Below are 26,912 nucleotides of genomic sequence, written 5' to 3'. Positions count from 1 at the left end.
TATTAATAATGTTTCAAAATAAAAGAAACACATACATTAACAAGAAAAAAAAAATGTTACTACCTGTTATTTTTGTTTATAACAGATTTCACATAAATCACATTACAGCTCATAATACTTAAACCAAACACTCCTCTTTAAGGATAACATCAGACATACTGTTATTATTTTGATTATAAGTGAAGTGGAACAAATATTTCATCCAAATATTAACTTACTAAAGGTTTTTTTTTTAAGTTAAAAATGTATGTCTTGGGTTTCCACAAACAACACTTTTTCTTATTTACATTTACAACAACTATTTACATGTGATTACATTATTTAATCACACTGATAACGGGGGCTAATTGAATGTAGGTGCCCTGTATGCCGAGGACCAGAATCTGCTTAGACTGAACTGTGTATCTGTGTGTGTTTGTGTGTCTGTGTGTTTGTGTGTGTGTGTGTGTGTGTGTGTGTGTGTTTGTGTGTGTATGTGTGTGTGTGAGAGACATACTTTTTATTTGAGAGCCCAGATGATTCATGTTTCACTTTTGTGTTAAAACATTTGTGTAGCCAAACCAAGCCTAACCCAATTCAGAGCTCTATCTGCAAGCAGACAGGTGATCAAGAAAATGGGGATATATATTTTTTCTGCATAAGCACCATTAACAATCATTTGTATCTTAACACGAAAGGTAATTAATTTAGATTATTCCCCCTAAAGTGACATTTTTTAATATAGGCTGTGAACAACTGCAGCTCAATAATACTTCATGCACGGACCACTTGAAAATTTTCTTTACCAGAATTAAGAAAATTATAAGGAAAAGTGACCCCAGTTAGTTCACTGGTCAGCACTTGTTTCTCACTGGGGCCTGTACTACTTCCTTTCTACCCTATACAGTTGCCTGAGGTGAGGTCATGACTGGAGAGAAAAGTTTTGCCTTTTGAAGATGGATTTATTGGACTCTTGCCTGCTATGAGAAGACTTTGTTTTATTCTAACAAATGGAACAAGAAAATGCTGGACAACCAACTCATCATATCTTTTTAAAAGAGAATTTTTTATTTTATTGTTCGGGGCTTTAGTACTTATATTCCTCTCTGTTCCTTATCTATGTCATAGTTTGTATTATTATTGTTATTAGTAGTAGTAGTAGTAGAATTAGTAGTAGTATTTTATCCAGTGTAGTTCTCACTTCAGTCAGGCATTAAATGTGTAAACATGAGATCATTTAGTAATTTTACATTCCTTATAATAAATAGAGAATTTCTATAAAAGAAAAGTTTGTGTGAGTGTGTTTGGTCTCGTTGCTTTTTGGGTTGCACGTCTGGACTCCACAGTGTCTGACTCGACCTTTCAGACGACAACGTTACCATCAGGTGGCGCAAAGGGATATGTGACGATCTTTTAATATTATAGTCATTAATTTATTTACATGGCGCAAGGGAGGAACCAGCATCACGCCGGAGACGGGAGCAGATCTTACTCAGCAGCGGTTATCAGATGAATGGAACCACAGCACGGTGCAAATGTGCGGATGACAGCGTCTGTGTAGCTCAGCCTGAGGAGGAATAGAAGTGATCAATAAGGCAGACGGACACTGACTGTGTCCTGCTCACTGTATCTGAATCCTGCGCTCTGATTTTTCCCCCCACTGCGCTACTTCACTGAACAAATCCTTCTGAAGATGGAGTTTGGGGAGAGGAAGAGGAGAAGGAAGTCTCGCAGCTTCAAACTGGTCACGGATGAAGGTAGGCTGCTGGATGAATGGATGCAGGACCGTGAGGAGACGCGCGTCTGTGTCTGGGGTGTTTGTCTGGCGCCGTGTGCCATGCAGAGGCAACACTGTAAACAAAAGCCACGGCCACGACAATGCCTGCATCGATTTTAAACAAGCAGCGAATGATTCACACCTTACACTTAAAACAATATCTGACCCGTCATAGCTCCTGACAATAAGATCTAATTAAGGAGACGAACGGTGCAACATATGAAAACATGTTGCGCATGCATTCTGGGCATGCAACATGCAGCCTTTGATTGTTCACTTTCTGCTGAAGCTGTAAGCTGCAGGCCACCTCTCTGACTACACTTCTTCATACCACCTACAGGTGGTGGTTTCTGCATGGGATGGGAGGGGGGGGGGGGGTGGTCTGCCTCATTGACATCACAATCCCTGCTAGTCTGCACAACCCTCATCATAAACATGCAAAACAAAAGGCCAACATGCACCATTCTTGCAATCATCAATTCAAATATGTTTTTGCTTTTATCTAATTCTTGTTATAGATAGATAGATAGATAGATAGATAGATAGATAGATAGATAGATAGATAGATAGATAGATAGATAGATAGATAGATAGATAGATAGATAGATAGATAGATAGATAGATAGAAAGATAGATAGATAGGTATAGATTTGGGGCTTATTGAAGACCAGCACAAAACTATTGCTAAATACACAAAATATAAAAAAAGGCTATGCAGTTCTTAGTTCTTGCACCAAAGGACATTGAATTGTTGCACACCAGAGTAAAAGGCGTGGAGGCGGTTGGATTCGTTGAGGTATGTAATGGCCTGAGTGACGGTCTAACAGTGGCTGTTGTGAAACCGTGCCTTGTAAGGTGAATACCCCATTTTCTTGACAAAACCTTGCTGTTTTACATGCAGATGATGACTCTTCATGTGTGATGAATCCCAGCTATAAGGATCCCAATGTGGAGCCTAAGGTTGCAGCTGTGCCTGAAGGTATGTGTCACTGCAAGGATTCATCTTTTGATATAACATAATGGATCTCCCCATTTTGACTGAAACTCTTCTCTCTCAAAGTAGTTTGGCTGGGGGATGAAGGCATGGAGATCAAGAGGCAAATCACAGGAATGATGCGGCTCCTGAGTGATAAGAGCAGCAGGGCCTATCACCGTGTGGGAGCAGAGAAGGACAGCTCAGCGACGGAGCCCCCGGAGGTAGACTGTCGGGCCTGGCTACATCAGCCTGCATCTTTGCCTCTTGTATCAGAGGACCACCAGAGCAACAGCTGGAGCTCTGCAGCGGACATGGGGCCTGCAACGACTTCAACCATATATACTCCCATCCCCAACGATCCAGGCTGTGCCCAGTACAGCACCCGCTCCAAGGCCCTGAGGATCCTCAACCACACAAAGGATGTCATCAAAGTGAATGAGGATAACGGTAGAGTACCCAAGCATGTGTGAAGAGGAGATGGAAAAAAATGTAATGAAACAGAAAGGAGATCCTCTCTAGTGTTGAAGTGTTTTGTTGTGTGTGTTTGAGTGTGAAGCAGACACTTAGGAGTGTTCTTGGCAAATGGATCGAAAAGAGATGCACATACTCCCAGGGTACACGCTCTCTTCAGAGATATGGCATTAAAGCACATTGTCCCTAAAGAAATACAAACACTTCAGAGAACAATCACTAACCAGCACACTACTGATTTTCCAGCAGATGTGGTACCACCTGCTGTGTCAGAGGCCCCCTGCTGCCTGTGTAACTGTAAGGGCACCTTGCAGGCCATCCTGCAGGAGCTGCGTGCCATGCGGAGGCTGATGCAGGCACAAAAAGGTCAGTGGGTTAACACAAATACTCACACACGGTGGGAAAGAGAATGTAGTGTGTGTCTGTCTTTTTGTAGCGACGCTGGAAAGGCAGGAACAGACAGCATCACCATGCCAACCTCGTCTCGGTCCAGGACCTGCTCCTCGCCGCAGGCCGCGCAAGAGGAGGCCAATCTATAAAGTGGCACCGCTGAGTGTGTCTAGTACAAGGAGAGCTACTCTTAGCCCTCTGGAGGCCTCGCCACTTATAGCTGCACCTGCAGAATCTGGAAAGAGGCAGGAATCAGAGAACCAGCGGGACGCATCGGCAGCCAACAGACATCCAGTCTCCCCTGAGCTTTCTGTGCTGCCACCTCGGAACAATCCAGTGGCTTTTAACAACTCACAGAGTCCTCTACTGAACCAGTTAAGGGAACCTCAGTCATTAGAGGTAAACTGCATGTTAGTGTAAGTGAATGTGCTGTGCAGTTTCTGTGACTAGCTTGTAGCTGTGATTTATACTTGTGTGAGTGTATTACACTATTTCCCATTGAAACAGTACTTATGCATTTGAAGTTAGTCTTTGATTCTCAATACGGTTTTGAATGAATGTGTTTCCTTTATTAAACTTACAAAATATACTGATACTTTTTTCAACCCATTCTAACATATGTCTCAAACCCCATAAAAAGTACACATGGTTAATGTTCTTCCAAGTTTGTATGAAGATACAGAAATAAGACATAGTGTATTCTGTTATAGAAAAGGGCTCTTTATCATGTTTGACTTCATTTAAGCCATTTCAAATCAATAAACTTAAAAGTGTATATCAGAAGCCATAATCTAGTTTATGGTTTTGTTCCAGAACCACTGTGCTCTCTTAGACTCACTCACATCATAATTTTAAAGTATGATCATCCTCATCCTTTATTTTTGAATAATAATATACAGCATTATGACTTATCAGGGATCTTATTATGATAGTGGTTTCTGTTGAACAGTTTTTTCTCTCTCTAAAAACAGAAATGATTCAAGTAGTGTTCATTTCTCATCTTTCCCATGATGTGTTTTCCACTCATACTGTGTATTGTTTGATTCCTTTTCAGTCTGAGGTGCGTCTTGCCAAGGATTACGATGTGTTTATCTCAAAAGCTCAGCTGGACTCCATCCTCGTCAACTACACACGCTCTGGGAGCCTGCTGTTTCGGAAACTGGTGTGTTTCTACAACATTACACATCAAACTCTTTAGTCTAATTAAAACCACTGGATATTTATTTTCTTAACAATCATTTGTAATTGTTTACAATTCACTTTAATAATAACTTGAGTTAACGAAAGGCTCCGCAATGTTTTACCATCGTGCGATTACATTTTAGGTCTGTGCCTTCTTTGATGATCCTACCCTGGCCAACTCCCTGCCAAATGGTAAAAGGAAGAGAGGACTCAATGACAATCGTAAGGGCTTGGACCAGAATATTGTAGGTGCCATTAAAGGTAGGCAAGAGAAAAGTACAAAAGGATTTAAGCATTGGTCTTCGTAGCTGTGTACACCAATCACGACACAGCAAGGAAGCGTTAATAAAGTCGTGTAAACTGTGTTCAGTCTTTACAGAGAAATACTGCACCGAACACCGAATAGAGAAGTTGCCCGGGCCTAGGGACTGGGTTCAGATCCTTCAAGATCAGATCAAGCTCGCCAGGAGGAGGCTGAAAAGAGGTACTGCCTGCTAGGCTTTTCTTGTAATACTTTATTTTCATATTTGGTCTGGCGTCATATTTCTACTGCTTTAATCTTATATTATCACGCTAACAGTTTTGTGAGTTTTGACTAAAGCGAATAGTTATCATTAAGTAATACGTTTACTGTGGTCCGTGAATGTGTCAGGTAAGTTGTCATGTCCCTTTGACTCCTCAGATGCTGCAGAGGCAGAAGAAGTCATAAATGGACCTTCAACAAGTATGAGACACACACACACACAGGGACTCATTTATTTTCTTGTAAACATTCATCTTTCCTTGCCTGCACCAATTGACTGTATATACAGATGGATGATGCATCTCCACTTTCTCCCCCTCACCACAAAAATATTCAAGATATGAAAGCCCCCATCTGGTGATCGGGGTATGGAGCTCAAACAAAACCAAACTTAGTGGAAATATGAACACAAGCAAACATCAGTGTGATAAGAACTTGTGAAAGCAACTATATTAGGTCCATGTCCCATCCTGTAACATGGAGGAGGTGGGGTTTATGACCTATATTGCTGCCAGTCACCAGATAGCAATTCGACTTCCCTTTTTTGTAGCTCACAAGCTATGGTCTCCATCTTTCCCCTCACTTCATCTTACTCCATCTTTCCATCAGGCCTCCGTTGAGCCCACAGCATCTTTACCTCTCCCCACTTTGCCATGACAACAAACGCAAACTGATGTTGCTGGCCTGCTTATTGGCTCATATGTCTTTGTCACGCGTCTCTGTGACATTTGACATACTCACGCAGCTTCTCAAAATGTCAGCTAATTATCTACACACCATGCTCCATATCCCTTCTTTTACTTCTCTAGTGCACTGTTCACGTCAGAAAGGCCCATCTCAGTTAACCTTTCAAAAAGGCAATGAGACCTGTAATAAAACACAGACAGATGTGTTGCCTATACACTGTCACACAAACACATTGAGGCTGTTCTGGTATTTAATTTGTATATTGTGTTTCTTTACAGGTTATGACTACAGCAAACCTGCAAGTGTGAAGGGGACAGTGGTGAACATGACAGGTTGATATGAGGGCTGCAGAAGATTTCCTGATTGTCATCATTACTTCTCTAACTTGATTCATTCAGCCTATTCTGATATTTCTTTTGCAGTTGTTAACTGCTGTGTTTTGGATGTAGAGGGGAAAAAAGGACCACGTGTATAGGAAGTCCCTCCCTCTCACACACACACACTTGTGGTCCTTCAGAATTTTTATTTGACATGGAGTAAACCACTTGGATCTGGGATTCTAAACCAGCAGATGATACAGTGGTAGAAGAAATGTCAGGTTATTATCATGTTCAGAAGTAACTTACTGTTTACATTATGGGCGACAGCTATAAAAGCCCACTCGCCTGTAGTTCATACGATATTTAGGCTACCAAGTCAAAAGCCTGAAATGGGACAAAGTACTGCAACAGTACAGTATTCATATATTTTGCACAAATGACGTTTTATGGGATGTTGCCGACTGTGGATTAAGCCTTTAAAGTGACATGTACTTCAATGGGTGTAATGTGCAGTGCAGCATCAGCCTTAAGTTCAAATATTACATTGAAAAGTAAATATTTTATGTGAGCTGAAAATAAAAAAATATACTTAACTCTATAAAATAATGTTTCTTTTGACTTGTTGTTGTAAATCTCGGGATGGAAATACTGTATTATCCCCCTTGCAAATGAAAATGCAGTGCACATTAAAATGAATGGTTGTTTCCATCAATAAATATTGTTTCTTCACAACTGTGTTTTTCTGTTGAACACCTGAAAGCATAATTGATTCCTTCCTGCAGAGGTTTGACTTATAATAAGGAAATTGAGTTTATAGTAAAAAATAAATAAAACATTTGAAATTATTTATTGCGATGGGCTGATTAAAAAATATGTTCATAAGAATACAAAAATTCCGACTGTCTTATTGCCAAGCAGGTTAACACATACAAGGGATTTGCTGTGGTGTAGGTATTTGTGCAGGTATAAATATAAAATATATATACATAGGAAACAAACATTTAATATAACAAATACTATGAGCACCAGGGGAGGGATAGTGCAAAGGGAAAGTGTAAGATTATGGATCAATGAATATGTTTATATATTCCAACCAGGCAGGGCTGTCGTGGGCTCGCTCGGGTCGTAGATTTGGAGGGAAAACTGTAAATTAAAGGTACACTCCATTGTAGAGATTTTGTTGCCAGACTCCACAGCTCGTTAAAGGGGATGTCGAAGCAGCCACAGCTCAGGCGGAGGACCCTTTGAGAGCTCGTCACTTTCCTCTTTGTATTGTCAACCCAAAATATTTTTCGTGACTGTTAAGGAGAAGTCGACAACTCATTCATCCAGAGCTCGGTCGATGTTTGTGATAGTTCTCATTTTTTACCGTCCAGTCCCGACTTTGCGGGCGAATATGTCTGAATTCTCGTCAGGCTTTCTGTGAAGACGCCCGTTTCTGGCCGCAGTGCATTGTGGTCCCGTCCCCGCTCTTCTGTCGGGGATCCACCGCTAACGTGAAGCTGGTAAGGATAAACTGGTCCGAGCAATTAAAGGGGAAATGTAGAAAGAATATAACTCCGCTTTGGCCCTAATATCGTGTTTAGGGCTCCTGTAAACACGTGTACTGCACCACACCAGCACAGAGTCCACACACGTGGCGTGTTTACTCCGCTTTCATTGCTTTTAACGCTGATGTTGCACCACCTCGCATGGCGACGGGCAGGAAGGGGTTAATTTTTTCCGCCGCCGACATTTTTGCTCGGTGCACTACGGCAACTTTCTAACTTAGATGTGTGCAACGGGCCGGCGCAGTTTCTCCCGAGCTGGCGCCACGTCTGTGCAGCAGCGTGTTGTTGTTGTTGTGGTTTGGATGAGGCGCAGATCAGCAGCTCGGGCGCTCCCCGCTCTTTTGTTGCTCAGAGTCGCCGATGCCCATCACACTGTGCACGGATCGGCGTTTGCTAGCAAGAGCTAGCATCCGAGCGAAAACTGCATTTCCCATCAAAACAAACACAACATGAAACACGCGGATGTGCCCGTCAGACTCAAAGTGTCACAGCTGAGCGCGACGTGGGTTGTATTGACACTCGTGACTTGTTGTTTGCACTACTATAGCCAGAGACAGAGGGTTGAATGAAGTTTGCAGCGTTTTGCGTCTTGAACACTCCCACAGTTCACTGACCGAGCCCACTTTGTGCAACCTGCAGCAGTTCAAACCTCGAGGAAATGGTTCGAATGGTTTCTCTTGTCAGGTGTTTCCCGCCGGGAAGCTACTGCGCTTCATTCAGTTCTCTTCAGGGAAACTATGAGAATGAATTGACCAACACGCTGCAGCTCATTGTGATGGTGGATGTTGTCAGTGGAGAGTGAGTGTGGTGCAGGGAGCTGTGGAATTCAAACAGTGTCCAAGGCGGTGCTTTGCAGTTTGCATCAGGAGCTGTTTACCACAGGCAAATACACATTTACCAACAGATCATGCAAAAGATACACGAGACACACATGAAAAGAAGCAGCGATTAAAATATGTATAAAGTGCTTGTATTCATAGTAACTGCTTGTGGGTTTGGGTGCAACAATGCTACTGTGAGTGCAATCGTAATTTCTTTACCAGGGCACATAGGTACTCATTATTGTGTGCTTTACTAAAAGGTCATTATAGTTACGTTTTCTTTGCCTGCCATTAATTTAACACCGTACAACACACTTAACCAGACATATACTCGTCATTACTTGCTAGAGAGATGATTTATATATTGGTCATTAAAAGCACTTAAATCTTAAAGGTTAAATGAATTATTGAATTATATTGTTTTTAAACTGTATTTTAAAGTCTGACTCTTTTTCTTTCCTCTTCTTTGTGAGGATCTTTAAATTCAATATTTCAAGATTTCAGTCAGACAATTCCTTCAACATTTAAAGCTGTCACCCAGGGCTTTGGAGATGTATCTGGAATTTCAATTGTATTATAACACTTACAGTGCATAATGAATTTCCAAAATCTGTAGCTAAAGTGATGATGAAAACAATTGTGAGTTGCAGATATAAGCAAATAAAACAAAAAATGTAATATCAACAGAAGTGAAATGAATCCCTTCTTTGTGTAGCTTAAAGGCAGGATGCATTGCAGGGCTTCAGATTGTACAGATCATTTGGACTTGTGTGTGATTCACTTGAAAGGAGGCACAAAAGAGAATATTTATGAATAAACCCAGATGGCACTGCAGTTTGACGAATCAGCTGTTTTTATTAGTTGATTTTAAGGCTGTGCATTTAACAAAATGTTCTACCCGAGACATCAGACCCTGTTTCCAATCACAAGTATATTTTTTCTGTCCTGTCATTAACATGGTCTTAGTGGTGAGGACCCAGAGTTTGTACAGACATGTCTGTGCGGGAGTCCTTCAACCCCGAAAGCTACGAGCTGGACAAGAACTTCAGACTCACACGCTTTGCTGAGCTCAAGGGCACAGGCTGCAAGGTTGGTTGTCATTAATATCTCTTATAGGAAATTCCCCCTGATCAGGAATATATATATTTTTTAAATAATATGTTGTTGATAATTGGTCATTTCTGGTCACAGGTGCCTCAAGATGTGTTACAGAAGCTGCTAGAAACCCTACAGGAGAACCACTATCAGGAGGATGAACAGTTCCTGGGGGCAGTTATGCCCCGATTAGGTACTAATGACCTTCATATGGCGATAATGATGATAAACACCCTAAATGTGTATTAGTAGTAATGTTTAACAAAAAGATACAGGCATGTATGAATGGTAGAAAGAAGTGCGTTAGTATAAAATATAATTTCTGTATTAAATACAACCTGACCCTTAGTTCTGAAATTGAAAGACAAACTAAAATAAAAACAATTTTCATGAAATTCTATATTAAAGCCAAGTTGTTGAGCTCTGCCCTTTTTGTTTTCTGTGAAGGCATAGGCATGGACACCTGTGTGATACCCCTCAGACATGGAGGCCTTTCTCTGGTCCAGACGACAGATTACATCTACCCCATTGTGGATGACCCGTACATGATGGTATGGAAGTCTTTCTTTTTACTGAGTGCACTGAGGTGGTCTTATTGATTATATATAAATGGGACAAATAAAATGGTGACACTATTACAATTAGCTTTAATTTTTCTGTCTTGTAGGGAAGAATTGCTTGTGCCAATGTTCTAAGTGACCTGTACGCCATGGGAGTGACTGAGTGTGACAACATGTTGATGCTTTTAGGAGTCAGCAACAAAATGTCAGAGAAGGTAAGTGTCACGTCAGCCGATGCATTCACTTTTGGATTTAGTGCAAATATCTGCAAAGAACCCACTGTGTTAACTGTTAAAAAACCACACGTAAATATTTCCTCTTTTATTTTGCCGCTCTGACTTTTTGTTTTTTCGCTTAAAAGGAAAGAGACAAAGTCATGCCACTGATCATTCAGGGATTCAAGGATGCGTCAGAGGAGGCAGGCACGTCTGTAACAGGAGGACAAACGGTGCTCAACCCCTGGGTGGTGATGGGAGGAGTAGCCACAACAGTCTGCCAGCCCAACGAATTTATCATGTAGGACTCTTTTCTTACTCAAACGGTTTGAGTTACTCACAGCTGCTTAAGGATAATGTATAAATGTATTGTGATGCAACTAATCACACCTTGTTGGACATTTCTTAGGCCAGACAATGCAGTCCCAGGAGACGTGTTGGTGTTGACGAAGCCACTTGGAACGCAAGTTGCCGTTGCTGTACATCAATGGTTAGATATCGTAAGTCTGCCTGTTCACTCATGAATAATTATGTCATCACACTTCTTGTTGTTTAGGATAGACAGTAATTCCATGTATATGTTTTTTCTTTCAAATCACTCAGCCTGAGAAATGGAACAAAATAAAACTTGTGGTAACTCAAGAAGATGTAGAACTGGCTTATCATGAAGCCATGATGAACATGGCTCGGCTCAACAGGACAGGTAAATGATGAATTTATCCTCAATATTGATTTGCAGTGATTACAGTGTATTTGAACTTTTGGTTGTCATTATTTTTAAATAGAACAACCAGTATAAACCAGCTCTCTCTCTTTCTCTCTGTCTCCTCATGTAGCGGCGGGTCTCATGCACACCTTCAATGCCCACGCAGCCACCGACATCACAGGGTTTGGCATCCTTGGCCACGCCCAGACGTTGGCACGACAACAGCGAAGTGAAGTGTCGTTTGTCATCCACAACCTCCCAGTGCTCGCCAAGATGGCTGCTGTGTCCAAGGCCTGTGGGAACATGTTTGGTCTCATGCATGGCACCTGCCCTGAAACATCAGGTATGTGTGTATTCCTAATTTAATCATTTAACTTTTGTCTCTTGAGGAGGAGATGACAAAAAACATAACACAGGGAAATATTAATGCTGTATAACTCCAAAGATTCAGTCACAGTTTGCCCTTCCTCCAAAAGGGAAACTCAAAGCCCCTGAGTCTGTCAGTGTATTATAGATTTACGATGAATGAAATCTGAAATTGTAATCTTTATTTATATGAACCTAAAGAAGGGAAGCCAGTTTACTTCAAGAAAATGAGCCCTGAGGGACACCAAAGGAGAGAAAGTGATAAATCTCTAAAGAGTCTAAATAGTCAGAGAGATGATGAGAATTTCTGTGATGATTAAAACACATATATATATCTCCAGCATCATTACAACATCAGAATCCTTATTTAAGACCCTTTCATCTACAGGAGGCCTGTTAATCTGTCTGCCGCGGGAGCAGGCCGCTCGCTTCTGTGCCGAGATCAAATCACCAAAATACGGAGAGGGCCACCAAGCGTGGATCATCGGGATTGTAGAGAAAGGAAACCGCACTGCTCGCATCATTGACAAACCTCGGATCATAGAGGTGGCACCACAGGTCGCCACGCAGAATGTCAACCCAACTCCCGGTGCAACCTCTTAATCCTCCTCTGCTGAGTCATAGACCGGAACCCAACAGCTCTGTTGAGTGATTTTAGACACATAAACTACAAAACCATCCTAGAGTGTTGAAATATATACACACAATAGTACGTACACAGAAAAGACTGGGTTGGTGTGTATCTACGTGGAAAAACTGCACCACACAGTGGCCGTGGGGAGCATGTCACCACCCTATGGACTCAACCTGATGTTATACCCATTAAGAAACATTGGTGAGAAATAGAGCGTACTTAAAATCCATATGCCTTTTGTGTCTGAAGTATGTTTCGTTAAATGTGCTTGAGTGGCAGGCAGCTTCTGGTGAGAGAGTGATCAAGACGATATCTGATAATGTTGGTTCATTTTGAATCTTAGGAAGTCTGGAGCCCGTTGCCTCTTTTTAAAAATTGCTCTCTTCAAGCGACATCAAGGTGATGTGTTGGTGTTATTGTTTGTCCATTCACTTTGTACAGTTAAAAAAAGCCTAGTTTTAGTTCATTGCTGTAACTGATGCCTTGAAAGAGTGTGACCAGAATGGTTTGTTTTTTATTACTTTGACTTTTTGTATTGTCCCCACATAAACTAATAAATAATAAAATAGACAATGTTTTGTTCTCGCCGTTTGGGAGTGGCAGTTACGTGAATAAACAAATACAAGGTGACATTATCTACTTATTTACATAGAGCTTCAGATAGAATTTTTTTTACATGAACAGCGGATGGTGCTCCACCAAGTCTAATATGAGTTCTGGTTTTAGGTCAAAGCTGAGAAAATCTACAAAACTCTTAGGAGATGAACCTTCTGCATTCCTGATGTCAGATAAAAAATTGTGCGACTGTTATAGAGGAAAAGAGTTTTTCAGACAACATGTGCTCTAATCTGTGAATCTGTTGCCTTGGTTCAGGATCCGTTGCATTTAATTTAGCACTCACTTGAAACAGAACTTTGTTTTGTTCATCCTAATTGTTGGGATGAACCTCTGTAAATGTTCATGTGGATATCATAAACAAGGTATAACCTCCACCCCAGCTCTAATAATAAACTTCTCTTATAACAGTGCTTTCCTGTTTCAGTCTTTGTTTACCTCCGCCAAAGAGTTTGTTGTTTGTTTGTTAGCTGCATTACACAAAAATCTACAGGACTGATTTCCAGGAAACTCGTAGAGAGGATGTGCTGCAGGTCAGGGGAAATTTTATTTTGGTGTGAGAGGGTGGATCTAGGATAATTTTTTTCACTTTAACATTGTGTGATCTACAATAATCAGTGGGAAAGTTACTAGTATGATCATTTCATAATCATGAAATTCATAATTATTGGCAGATGATTAAGAATTTAAATCTCAATGCCTCGGTAGAAAAAATTACAAATCAAATTAAAAAGCCAAAGACCAAACAAATATTGTATAAAGATTTATTATGTTACATACAGTCCTGCGTTACCTGGAGAAATGTGGTGGGTTCATTTATCTCCAGCAATGGTGGTTTATTGTTTGCAATAAAACCACTATTTGGAACCACAACATTTCCTCCGACAAGTACAATATAAATAAAAATAAATTACAGGTATACCAACTGTGAGAAGAATAGCCGGCTTCTAAAATGACCCATCGGATAATCAAAAAGATCTTAAGTGCAACCTGAACCTTCTTCCTACATATGAATGAAACGTGTCAAAGACAGACTCTCAGGTGAATCCGTCCCACAGTGTCCGTTATATGTGCTTTTTACCATTTTCAATCTGTGCATGCTTTCCAACATCCACCATCTTCTTATCATTTTCTGGCTTGAAGAGGCCCTGGATATCGAGCATGGCCTTCTGAATGTTCTGACCGAACCGGTTTGAGTCCTGCATGGCACACGGACAGGGAATAGTGAGAGTGAGACAGAAATACAGAGAGTGTTGAGGTTTGAAAGATACTGTATAAATAACTGATCAATAATAGCCAATGCTCTCAGTTTGTGCTCTTACTGTGTCAGGGCTGGAGAACTTGCAGGAGATATGGAATGTGATGAGGTTCTCCCCCACAATGATATAAGACACACCATAACCATCGTCAGCCACCTGGGGGCACAGTAGAGATGCTATTAATCAGCTCAGGACATTAGGGTAAAACATTCTGAACATTTAACCTTTGAACTCACAGGTCCAAATCCACCGCCTGCTCCCACGTATTGAGGGAACTTGTTGATGTCAACCAAATTGAGCTGCTGCTGTGGGGTCTGGCTGGTGGACAACTTCCACGTCTCTGAGAGCACCTTGAATCAGAGACATTGAATGTTGTATGGGAAACTGACCGATAGGTTGTGGTATGTAGGTTAACAGGACACTTGTGAATCAGCGCTCTTACCTTTTTAAGAAATGGCGAGTCAACACCAAGGTATTTGGAAACGAAGTAGAGACAGAAGAGGTGGCGGTCGATACCAGAACCAGTCATGGCCAGACGGTACATGTTTTGATGCTTATCAGCTGCCTTCCGAAACAGGGCAAGTCTCTGGGCGTTCTGGTCACAGAGTAAACGAGCAAACACACCATCAGATCAAAATGACCTAAATTCTGTTCACATGAATGTCAGTGTAACCCTGTGACATGAGGGCGTTCAGAGTCCAGGGCAATGACACACAAACAGACACATTATCTCTGGTCTCATCGACCAAGTCCTCAGCAGAACGATGTGACCCCTCACATCACATTATGACACCAGATAGGTCAAATTATATGCAAAAAATATATAGCTATTCCCTCCAGAAAAGGATTTTAATACCTCACAACTACAATTCCTTTATGAGCAGCTCAGCGTTATTTAAACCAACCCCAACTTTATGTAATGGAGCTTTTTATGTTGCTTTCCAGTGGTTCTGTGTGTTAATGCGTTCTGCTTACTGTTGCACCTGTGTCCTCCATGGCTCTGACAAATGCAACCGCCTCAGAGGTGCAGGAGCGCACGGTCTCCGTCCGACCGTCCCGGAACATGCGGGTCATTGACGATTCGTATGTCAGACAGAAGACTCCCTGATCCTGTCAGAGCAGAGAGAAGAGTGTGACATGATGGCGGTGGATGGTACAGAGAGGCAACGTAAGCAGAGAAGGATTTGAGTCGTACCCTGAACTGTGCCAGCTGCAGGGCGAGCTGGATAAAGGCATCAGGGCTGGTCCTGCACTTCTTGATCAGGCCTTTGCCAAACTCACTGAACAGATGAGCATGGAAGTCCACGTCGTCAGCTATCTGCTTGGCTAACAGGTATGACGTCTCGATGACTGCTTGACACTAAAGAGGAGAAAATGAATTTGTGATGGACACTAAGTGTATTCATTGTAATAAACGATGCAAGGCTCTGCTGTACCTCCTTTAGAATCCGCCACTGTAGCCGAGTGGGATGGGGCAGGTTCTTGTTCACGTCGCCTTTACAGTGTCCCTCCTCTGTGTAGCCCAGGTGGAAGGAGTCCGTTGCGAGGACATACTACACAGACAGAAAGGGACAGCTAAAGATGACCGCTAACTTAATGCTTAGTCATGCAATAACTGTGCACACGTCTTACCTCCCACATATGTCCTACAATCGGCGCATCCGCCCACGAATGTTCAGCATTTATACCCATTTTTCCATTTGGGTAAGAGATCAAGGTGAAAGATTTGTCGAACCACCTGTGAGACAAGGAATAAAACCTTCAGGGCAACAAAGCACAACAAAATCTAACCTGTGTTGATGGTACGAACCGAGGCCTTCTCTGGTTACCTGTCATAACACTTTCCATGCAGCAGGGACTTGGCATAACTGTCCAGTGAGTTGATCTGTGTGGGGTCATAACCCTGCGGCTCGTCATCCAGTGCCAGGAAGAAGGCAGCTGACTCTATGGCGTCCAGGGATACTCTGTTTACCCCCTGGCTGAAATATTTAATCCGAGCCCGAGCCCATGGGACTCTAGAAGAAGTGAAAGTGTGACACATTTATCCAAGTACTGTATATCTACGTCAGTGTGTGTGTCATCTGTATATGTTTATAGAGAATACCTGTTTCCTGCAGTCAGGGCAGCTAATTTGAGCTCTCCTGGCTCAGGCTCTGTTGTATCATTGAGGATCCTCTGAAACTGTGTCTCAAGTTCACTGGGTAAAAGGTGGCGCCCTCCAGTGTACAGCCACACTTGGAAGAAGCGGCCCCTGTGGTAAACGATCAGGTGCTTGCGGTCGGTCAGGTGCTGCACAATATCTGCAGGGAAAGTAAAAATAGAATTAGAAACCCTAGTCTGTGTGTCTGAACAGATGAATCCTGAGGGCTCACAGTGAAGTTGTCAGATCAGCACCGACACACACACATACGCCGGTTATAATTCTCAGGATTCTTCAGCATCAAAGCAGGTGTTCATCTTTTTACTGCTAATGGAAAACGTGGCAACATCTATTCCAATGTTATTGAGCCTTAATTCGCCTAAAAAGAAACGTGTATCTCACCTGTTTCAATGCCAGGGATGCGGGTGGTGTTAAACATCCTCTCCATCTGAGAGGAACACATTGGAACGGTCCCTAAGGCCCTCAGCTGGGGAGAAGACAGACAGTGAAGTTTAAAACCAATCAGGAAAGAATATTAATAGATTTAAAGGCCCATATGAAAACAATTTTTTCTACCTCAGTTGGAATAGCTTATGTGATTTTGCTTGAGAGATTTCTGCATTTGTGTCTTTGACTGCTTTCTTCCTGATGGTTTATAGTGGCACAGTTTGAAAAAAGCTGATATTGTATAAAGATATTTACTAATCAGGGTTATATTCAAATCTGAATCTGATAACAGTCTTTTTTTTGTTTTGTTTATACACATATTGATCGCTTGAGGTTTAGAGAGTTAAACTCCCTTTATTTTAACTTTTACTTATGCAGACATAACTATTTCATTTCAAAGGTTTGATATTCATGCTAAGGCTAAAGAGAAGATTCAGGGAGAAAATCTAGTGATGTTATCGTGTCATTACATGACTGTGATGTCATAACAACCAATACCGGTTCATGTTCACCACGTTCCAGTTTGCGTCTGTACTGCAGCATGGCGTGGACCACATTCCCCACGCGGGCAGCCTGTCGGTGGGTCGGGGTCACGTACAGGAGGTCCTTCACGCAAATGAACACACGAACAAGACATATTGCATCAACGCAAATCCAAAAAAACTATAAATCGAAACCCAAAATGTATTTCAAATACTGTGACTGGCATGTTGACAGGTGAGGTTTTGAGAATTTAAGGAATTTGTTAAATATTAAGTCTATTATACTGTATGAACTCATTCCCCACCTTTGAATGCATGAAAATAATTTGAGCATTACTAACACACTCACCATTATATAGAAGTTACTGTTCACCATGATGGGACTCCGGCCCCTGAGGTAGATGTACTCCTCCCACCAGTCACTCACCTAGAGCAGATAAAGATTAATATCATATATAACATTATGACTGAGAATTCAATCATAATCATAAATCACCTCTTTACTCACATAATTTGTTGCCCACCAGGATTTTAGCTTTAAGTATCTTTGGAGCTGGGCTGCTTGGGAATCTTTAAAGTCATTGGCCAAAATCTCCATTTGGTCGTACTGGTCTCTGTCCAGAAGAGGACGAACTGACTCGAGGTACTGTGGGAAAAACATGGCGTGTGCGGTCAGAGCGAATCACTGTTGTTATATACCAACCCAGCTGATCCAATAGAGCCGCTGAGACACACACTGAAAAAGCTTTGGAGGACAACCGGCAGATGCAGCTGAGACAGATTGTTTTTAATCTAACATCGTATTACCTTGTCTAACTTTCACAAGGCCGCAACATACATCATGGTGTTGTCATCATGTGTGGCTTTGATCAAAGCTATAGAGCTAACAGTAAACAAGCAATGACTTAAATATTCACCTTATTGAATAAAGTTGGCTGCCTTCTACCCATACATTTCCCAGTATGTTCAATCAGAGCTGGAAACTCAATTAAAATCAGTTTTAAGTACACAAGACTACATGCCGTCCAAATACCTTAATCACATGATTAAAATGTCTTTATCATGCTCCCGTGCAATTCAACAAATTGTTGGGCCTTGTGTGTTTGCAGTCACGTAAAATCTGTGTAATTACACACCCTGTTAACTGTATCATCCACACTGGGCACAGGGAGTCTGGGTAATGAGGCCTGGAAACTGTAGAGCAGCGGCCTGCGTCCAGAGAACATCTTCACCAGGCTCTGGTTACAAACACACAACACCATACATACATCATTACACATGCAGTGTAACAGATTGCACTTTATAGCAAATTCTCGCCAGAGTCAACCATATATCTTCTGCACTGAGGGAGGGACAACCACACAGTGGAATTAAAGATTCAGGCAGTGTGTGAAAGACAGAGGGACACATTCATACCAGCCACACTTTGGTAGATGTGCTCATTCTTCCATGGGACTCAAAGATCCAGCCGTGGTAAGAGAGCAGAGCTTTGAGGGTGTATCTCAGGAGGTAGATGAGGAACAGCCACAGTCCAGTGGCAAAGAGGATGGCACTCAGCACCAACCGGGTCTGGGCTGATATACAGTCTCTGTTCAGAGAAGGCACAACACTGTCAATCTTAAACAGCTGATTTGTGCACATAGCGCCATTCCCCCAAAAAACCAAATGCTCCAGCAGAATACTGAGCACTGCATAGCTTCCTTCATGAACTATGGGGGATTTCTGACCTTTGTGGAAGGTAGTCCTTGATGGCGTCAATCATACCGAGAGACGGGTCCATGCGAATGTACAGGGAACTCATCATTGCGATCACAACTATCAGCCAGCTGGACGGGCTGGCTGGATAGACTCCGGCCAACACACCATTCTGTGAGCAAAAGACAAGAATTAGTGTCAGGACAAGATGTGTCCTATGTTCTATGAAGACAATGCACAAAAAAAAAGTTATACACTGTGAATATACACTACAATCGTGAGTGACTCCATGACAATATGGGACTATACCTTGAATTGTATGGCTCTCTTCTTCCATGCCGTCACTCCTGACAGGTAGATGTTTTTGATGACCTCCTGACTCAGTTTAAGATCCACGCCATCGGGCCGTACGGTGAACTGGAAGCCCACCGCCTGATGTGCCTCAGCCATCTCTGTGTATCACTACCATGGAAAGCAAAGGGAAACTATCTATAAAAATTATAACTAGGGTTGTTACAACAACAATGTTACAACAACTTAATTTTTACACTGTAGTTGGCGCTATGACCCTGAGGATATATTGACACATAGAGCTGTTCAGGCTTGGACTCTGGGCATGAGACCGAAGTTTGGTGGTGATAGGACAATGTCCAGTGGAGTTATGATAACATGGTCTCCTTTTGCATAGGATGAACCTTCGGCGTACCTCAATGTTTACACGGTTTGAGGAAATGTCCCAATTTCCGAGAGGAAGAGAGAGCGAGAGACGTCACCTTTGCAAGACATCAAAGATTCCTTTGACCTATGACCACTGAGACTGTCGCTGCAGGAGTGTTGTTGTTTACGGTTCAGCATCAAGGGATTCATGGTCCATGTATGTACGTGATACAGAACATTGTGCTGTAATGGCTTGTAATCAAACTTAGACGCCACGCCACGGTCACAACGTGTGACGAAAAATCGATCTTGAGTTAGTTTGTATCTACATCTTGTTGAGATGACACTCATCTCAATTTGTAGTTGATCAGATGTAAGCCCTGGGATAAGTACCTAAAAAAAAAAAAAGGCGAAAATGGCCACTAAATGCAAAATGGCGGGGCTTCCTGTTGCGTTTTTCAAATTGCACTTCAGACTTTTTTGTTCGTCTGATCATGATACACCTGTTTATTGATTTTTGTGAAGATCGGTCCATGCGAACGCATTACGGGGAGCTCGGGGGGCTCGGGGGGCGCCGTTGAGCCATTTCGCCACACCCATTTAAGTTACTCCAGAATATGTAAATTTTCACCAATTTCAAATTTTCTGCAAATTTTTGTAAGAATTTGAGCATGTTAAAGCTATTTGCTGACATTTATATAAAGAGAAACCTTCTGACTTTGCCACATCTGACTCTCAGGGGCAAAATATTTTTAAGACAAGCAGAAGTATTTGTCTGCACTGTTTGCACATAATGTGATAAAAGAGGCCACTGATAATTTTTCAAACCCCTTTTTTCACCTAGTACTTGGTTTACTTATTAAAACATTTTCTTGATTAATTCACTAATACATATATTTAAAGCTGTCGTATATGTAACGTGAAATTCTACGTAAAATCCATCTCCATGTAATGTTCAGGGAGGCAGGGCTAGGATTTCTTTTTCCATGTCATATGACTGAGCAGTTCCCAAGTGGGACAAGGTTCACTGGCCAGATATAGTGGTGTACCGGCTGAGCATGTGCACAGACCTCAGATGAAAATATAAACACAGAGTACAGCCCAGAGTTAAATGGTAAACCGTTGCTCTCATAACATTAACTGTTATAATCTGGTAGGTGAAAGGCAGAACCAATACAGAATGATTACAGGAAATGTTATTTTAGAAAATAAAATTTTCAGCAATATGTAATTAAAGCTCCTCTTCATCTTAAGTTTTTACATTAATGTTGGATTGCAGTACAAGACAAAACAATATATACATGATGAGTTTAATCTAAAAGAATCAATCAGGAAAAGGTCTGCAGCAAATACAACAACTTGCAGATAAGAGTAAGAACAACAGAAAAATAAGCAGGCCCATATTTTACCTTTGGGAGACCAGTCAGTGGAATCCACGCAGGCAACGACGGGCTGTGGCTCTGGTTTGTGTCAGTGAGGCAGTGAAACTGCTCTGTGCTGTGGCCTGGGTCTGTCTGTGTTTGTGTCTGTGACTCCAGTGTCCTTCAAGTGGCATTTCTCAGGTGGTGAGATCAGAGTGTTCATTTCCCTATGCTCTCTCTCTCTCTCTCTCTCTCTCTCTCTCTCTCTCTCTCTCTCTCTCTCTCTCTCTCTCTCTCTCTCTCTTTCCCCCCTCTCTCTCTCCCTCTCTCCCTCTCATGCCTCTTTTTGTAACAGGACACCAAACACAGACTGAGCCTCACCTCACGTGCCACCGGGTCTCTGCTCTGTAACTGATTCTGCTATAGTGATGTGTCAGGATGTACAGCATGGAACACTTGGTCACCTCTCCAAAATGGTAATTTTGTAAATGTTGCCTAAATATCTGATGATATTTTCAAATCTTTAATCTCTGAATACTCAGGCAGTCTTGTGGACATTTTCAATCTCTTTTCAAGAGAGACCTGAGACCAGGTGAAATACACAATCCTAAAATACATAATAGATAAAAGCAACACAACAGGGAAAACCTTTTCAATAATCATGGAAAATATGAAGATGTAAAATCACTAAGGGAAATGCGAGACTTCAGCTGATTCCATTTGAAAATGCATAAGACCTGAATCCGTGTCGGGTATATCCAAGTTGATGTAGTAACTGGATCATGTACCGTAGTGATTCGTTCTAAATGAGAGAGGAGTGGTGAGGCTTTTTGTATTGGTATTGCAAGCGACAGAAAACGGGAAATATAAAAAAATATTAAAAAATATACACAACGTAAACAGATTAAATACTAGAGAAGACAGATAACTACATATGTTGTCTTAATTGTGTGACTAGTTGTGTCCAGTACAATTCAAGATAGCAATAATAAGAAAGAATTCACGATTTTTAATCTCACATACAAGCAAGAGCATGAGAAGTGAAGATAAAAGATAGATTCATATCGTTGGAAACTGGAAGAGGAGGAAAAGCTCTGAGGGAGAGAGTTTCGAGATCTAGTTTCATAACAGCGTTGCGTTCAATACTTGTATGAAGACACCGTCACCTGCGACTGTCCCCTGTCCCACCAAGGACACTTTCTCTGCCCTGTGCAACTGGAAAGAATAATAGTGCTTCAGGTGAATATAATCCAAGAATGATTGATTGACAGTTTCAGATCTCTGTTCCATTCTTACCTCTCCCCATCTCTGCGATCAGAACAGAACGATGTCACCACATTCTCTGAGTTGTTTCCACCAATCACAAGAATCGTGTCAGTGACACCCAGGAAGTAAAGAGTGGGGAGGTCTGCATCTGCTCTGGTGAGGGTGGGAAGCAGCTCACACCAGGAGTCTAAAGCACAGAAAATACAGAAGCGCTGTTTTTTAATACGTCCTGAGGAGCATGATGGGAAACAGTCCAATCTGAACTGTAAATCTGAGGGACGTGGACTGAGCTGTACCTTGCCTGGTGTTGTACTGTAGCAGCAGTTTCTCCCCGGTCCTCTGGATGCTCCCCAACACATAGACACAGTGTCCGAGACTTGTAGCAAGGGGGACGTCATGTGACAGGGACACACTGAATGGAAGTCAGTGAGGATACCAACCTAGCACAGAAATCACATTCAGTCAGCAGTATGAAACATTTCAGGTAGAAAAGCCTGAGATATGTGCTGCTACATAATAGAGTGTGGATATCCGACTCAAGTCCGGTTAGTATACATTTTTTAAATGATATCCGGGCTCAGATAGGGTTAGATCCCATTGGCTGGGATATCTACTTTTTTTTACATTGTGCGTGTCTGTGATCAGGGAGAACCTTAGGGCTTGGCTATTTTTCTCTCCGACTCGAACAAGTGGAGACAGAAAATTGCTGCCCGAACCTGGCAACCGGTTCACACTGACACAAACATCCACGCGTCCTCCCATGTATCATAGTCGGGAGTCACCAGGGAGTCCAAGTACCAGCCCCCCACAGCGTAAATACAGCCTTCACAGCCCACTGCACTGAAGTGTCTTATGCGCTTTGGATGCAACAGATTGGGACCATTTTAATTAGTGTTATATAGAAAAAAAGACAAAATGTCTTGAACCAATAAACGATAACAAACATCAGTGTGATTAGAACTACCTAGAATGACAGAAATGATCTATGAGAAAAATGTATTGGACGTTTAGATGAATTGGAAGTTTTATTTAAACCCATGTCCTATCCACTAACATGAAGGCAGGTATTTGACCTACACTGCAGCCAGCCATCATTGGTAGGGGGGCTTCACTTTTGTGGTGCAGTCATGCAGTCTTAAACAGAACCTGCACCAGAGCCTGGACCAGAACCTGTGACGCCCTCTGAGTGACAAGGGGGCATATTCTCCTGATGTTGTGCAACATGAATCTACAGGAACGGTTTGTTGCAGTAATGGAGACTTGACAGTAGAGTGTCACACCCAGGTTCCTAGCAGTCTGGGGGGTTATTCAGTCGTCCTGCTCCTGTGTTTCCTGTTGTCTATACTTTCGGTTTTTATCACTCGAGTTCTTTTGCCATCCTTCTACGTGTGAGCCAGTTTTTATTTATATATATATATTTATATCCTCTACTTGCTGTATATCTTGATTGTCTGTATTTGGATCCAGCTCAGCAACTTTCAAAGTACAACTAGAGACAGGTGGTCATATAATGAGCTTGTAACCTCTTGCTTTTCCATCCCTTATTTCCTTCTTGTTGATATGAATCTTATTCTGGGTAAGTGAGGTCAACACATAATGTAACTGTAATCAAATGGAAGATTTTGTTTCAGAATTTGAAGCCAGTATAGTCACGATTTTTTGTCCTGTCTTTTTTAAATAATCCAGCTGCAAAGATTCAATGATCATTTAATCAACTTTATTAAACGATTATGGTGAAGTGGTTCAAATGAAAGTGTGTAAATACAAAATATTTTAAGTGCCCTGTAACATCACAGATTAAAATGCCAGCAATATAAAGGAGTAATTTCCGACCATTACGATATCTGATTTTGTATCTCACCATCACATTTTACATCATGAGAGACACACAACATGGTGTTTTTTTCACACTTCCTGGTCTGTGTTAGAATTCAAACAACATATATTCAGGGACTCTAACACTCTGAGGTTATCATTGGCTCTGAGGCCTCAGTCTGAGGACATGTGTTATCCCGTGTCTCTTTCTCATTGTCTTCTTTGGTCCCATGTACCAGTGTCAGCTCTCGTGCTGATTGCTGGACTTTCACCTTGAACACGTCACACTTCTCAGGTAACAGGTCTTTGTTGAAGAGCACAGACGTCAGATAGGAGAACAACACAATGGCAGCAATGGCAGACAGCATGGAGATGGTCTTAACTGGAGCGTACTGGACATAAACTCCATCCTCAAGAAAACATCCTGGGAAATGGAGGACAACTGGCAGCCCGAGTGATGGGAGTCCACTGAGAACTCTGAGCATCAGTCCCACCACACAGCCCATAACAGCTCCGTAACCATTGGAGATATCGACGAAGAGGACGCAGACCAGTTGAGGGAAGATTATGATGTAGGACACTTCAGCATAAAGAACCCAGAAGAGTAAGACACTGTTTTCATTGCTGGTTAGTGATGTACCAACCAAACCCACGACCATCACAGCAACTCGGATCAGCCACTGAATCTCTCTGTCTGATGCCTGGAGAAAAAGTAGAGAGGAGGATGTGAAGAGGTTTGAGATACGAACTATTATCTTATAATTCAATGTTCTCACCTGTGGCCTCAGGATGTTCTTGTATATGTTGGCGGTAAAGACAGAAGCAGCAGAAATCAAACCAGAATCAGCAGATGACATCACAGCAGCAGCAACACATCCAGTTCCGATTATGGAGATGAAAGACGGGGTGAGGTGCTGTAAGGTGATGGACAGGACTTGAGCTGCTTCGCCATGTTCATATGGAGATGGAGAACCATAAGACGTCAGGTTCCAATCTGAGGAGCAGAACAAAGAAAATTCATACAAAAACAAAACATTACAGTGGACATGTATAAAGTGATCAAGGATAAAGTAATCAACCGTCACAATCGCTCCTTTTCAAAGGCTGGTTAAATAAGATAAGTTATGCAAAGATGTTGCTCCGTGGTTTCCTGTGATTTAACCATTGATTTAACATGTTTTGTTCTTTCGGTAACATTAAATCCAACAGATAAGCATATGTTAGATTTCACAGTTTACATTGGTATGTAGAAGTTGTCAGTACCTGTAGATGCAGCAGCTGCCCCAAGCAGTATTGGAGGTGTTCCAAACACAAGTATGAGGAAAGCAGCGGCAAAGCACGAGAGCTTAGCTGTGGCTAATGAAGAAGCTGCCAACGTCCTCTGGTGTAAACACTGATATCCCAGATTTCCCAGTGACTTGAAAATGAAACAGAATTAAAATACGAGTCATGTGTCTTTATCTTGAGGATTTCTCTCAACACAATGGAAGTACATTTGACATCAGCCTCAGTTTTGCTCCGTCTTACAAACATTCATCCATCATGATCCCGGTCTTCTCCCGTCCTGTTGCACCAATCCAGGGAGCGTGTAAGGTGTTCTTCATAAGTGTCTTGCTGATGTCCAAGCAGTTAGGGTTTGTCAAGACAAAGGGAACACACAGCCACTGCAGAGACAAATACCAATGTAAGTAATGGACAAGGACTCCAGCACTTTATAAAACCTCAAATAACAGCAACTCACCAAGCTGATGAATATAAGAACAAGCTGAATAACATCAGTGTAGGCCACAGAGTAGAGACCTCCCAGCAGAGTGTAGATGATGACAACTGCAGCAGAGCTCCAGATACACAGAGTGTAGGGCAAATCCAGGACCACACTCATGGTGCCTCCTGTTAAACACCTTGTATCAGTGGAATTATACTAATACAGCATTATCACTGACTCGTATTCCTTCAAATACATTTATTTTTAAACTGATCTAAACACACACACATATGATGATTGGTTAAAGTGCTCCTGTATATTGTCACTTACCTAAACAAATCAGTGTTAATGCTACCCATAGTATATCAATAAGAATACAGGCCAGGCTCAGTCCAGCTGTCAGAACTTTTCCATACTTGATTTGGAAAGGGTCCATCATTGTGACACACTTCATTTCTCTTAGTGGTTTAGCGAACACCAGGCCACCTTAATTTATTGAGGGGAAACTAATGATAATATCAAGAATTCACAATAATAATGATTCAACTTAAGGTGAATTGATGAGGTAAAATGGCCAACTTCAACTTACATAGAATAAAAGATGAGCTGTATGCGGTTAACATCGTGGCTGCCCAGGTTAGTCCCATTGACGGAGTGTACACCATCTCAGCTGTGCCAACAATGAAGCCTCCTCCAACCCATGTAGCTGCAGGATGGATCAACACACAGCAGATATTTGTACAAAGACTAAAGGTTAGATCATAACTCCATATTATTGATCAATGGGACCAGTAGGACTTCACCCAACCAAGACTGTTGTTAGTCAAATCTGATTTGGCTGTTTATTATTCATATTAAACAAAAATTCATGATGTTTTCTTGTAAAAGTACTTCTTTTATAAATTGCCAGATCTTTCTGCCTCCATGCCTGCGACAGACAGTTTTCATCCTGTTGTCTTCACCTGAGCTGTCCTCACCTGTCATGGTGAAGATCCCCACCACCCAGTTGATGCTCCGGTTTCCCAGTAACGTCATCTCTAACTCATTGGCTCCACTTTTCTTCTGTTCCCTCTTGGACTTGAAATAAGCCCAGATGCCGATCCCAAGGACCATCAGGTAGAAGAGCACCATCAATATCACTCCTGGGATGTTCACTGCCATGATGAAGAATGGTGACTGTCTTTCACACCAGCATGTGTTTTTAACTTATTTAACACG

At 41.9% G+C, this 26,912-nt stretch overlaps 4 protein-coding genes and 1 long non-coding RNA gene across 5 annotated transcripts; 2 read left to right on the top strand and 3 right to left on the bottom strand.

Moving 5' to 3' along the window:
• Window positions 1-1,672: 1,672 nt before the first annotated feature.
• On the top strand, window positions 1,673-6,322 carry bend7 (BEN domain containing 7). The gene is made up of 10 exons (XM_053427716.1): window positions 1,673-1,736; window positions 2,658-2,735; window positions 2,817-3,179; window positions 3,450-3,569; window positions 3,640-3,992; window positions 4,648-4,755; window positions 4,919-5,036; window positions 5,146-5,259; window positions 5,458-5,499; window positions 6,264-6,322. Exons 1-10 carry the CDS (start codon window positions 1,673-1,675, stop codon window positions 6,320-6,322), a joined length of 1,419 nt encoding a protein of 472 aa, XP_053283691.1.
• A 1,386-nt stretch (window positions 6,323-7,708) lies between these two features.
• Window positions 7,709-13,280, top strand: sephs1 (selenophosphate synthetase 1). Its single transcript, XM_053426537.1, has 10 exons — window positions 7,709-7,810; window positions 9,643-9,765; window positions 9,868-9,964; window positions 10,219-10,322; window positions 10,439-10,546; window positions 10,693-10,847; window positions 10,956-11,046; window positions 11,150-11,249; window positions 11,383-11,595; window positions 12,007-13,280. Exons 2-10 carry the CDS (start codon window positions 9,670-9,672, stop codon window positions 12,219-12,221), a joined length of 1,179 nt encoding a protein of 392 aa, XP_053282512.1. The 5' UTR covers window positions 7,709-7,810; window positions 9,643-9,669; the 3' UTR covers window positions 12,222-13,280.
• A 337-nt stretch (window positions 13,281-13,617) lies between these two features.
• On the bottom strand, window positions 13,618-21,169 carry cpt1b (carnitine palmitoyltransferase 1B (muscle)). Its single transcript, XM_053426417.1, has 19 exons — window positions 20,957-21,169; window positions 19,200-19,352; window positions 18,923-19,062; window positions 18,612-18,783; window positions 18,332-18,433; window positions 17,704-17,841; window positions 17,545-17,622; window positions 17,212-17,319; window positions 16,669-16,753; window positions 16,231-16,426; window positions 15,956-16,141; window positions 15,759-15,864; window positions 15,563-15,679; window positions 15,322-15,486; window positions 15,102-15,236; window positions 14,569-14,721; window positions 14,363-14,476; window positions 14,190-14,282; window positions 13,618-14,066 (listed from the first exon to the last, which is right to left on the bottom strand). The coding sequence occupies exons 2-19, from the start codon at window positions 19,338-19,340 to the stop codon at window positions 13,932-13,934; spliced, it is 2,364 nt and encodes a 787-aa protein (XP_053282392.1). The 5' UTR covers window positions 19,341-19,352; window positions 20,957-21,169; the 3' UTR covers window positions 13,618-13,931.
• A 2,707-nt stretch (window positions 21,170-23,876) lies between these two features.
• LOC128444109 (high affinity choline transporter 1-like) lies at window positions 23,877-25,415 on the bottom strand (the record flags this gene model as incomplete). Its single annotated transcript, XM_053426416.1, has 3 exons — window positions 23,877-24,690; window positions 24,766-24,983; window positions 25,253-25,415. Coding segments are annotated over 3 exons (942 nt in total), but the record flags the coding sequence as incomplete, so codon positions are not given.
• A 111-nt stretch (window positions 25,416-25,526) lies between these two features.
• LOC128444110 (uncharacterized) lies at window positions 25,527-26,417 on the bottom strand. Its single transcript, XR_008339108.1, has 3 exons — window positions 26,284-26,417; window positions 25,731-26,180; window positions 25,527-25,653 (listed from the first exon to the last, which is right to left on the bottom strand). It is a non-coding gene; the product is annotated as an uncharacterized LOC128444110 (long non-coding RNA).
• Window positions 26,418-26,912: the final 495 nt, after the last annotated feature.

The sequence above is a fragment of the Pleuronectes platessa genome, chromosome 7, assembly GCF_947347685.1.
Source record: "Pleuronectes platessa chromosome 7, fPlePla1.1, whole genome shotgun sequence".
NCBI lineage: Eukaryota > Metazoa > Chordata > Actinopteri > Pleuronectiformes > Pleuronectidae > Pleuronectes > Pleuronectes platessa.
This window is presented reverse-complemented; position numbering and strand designations above follow the sequence as displayed.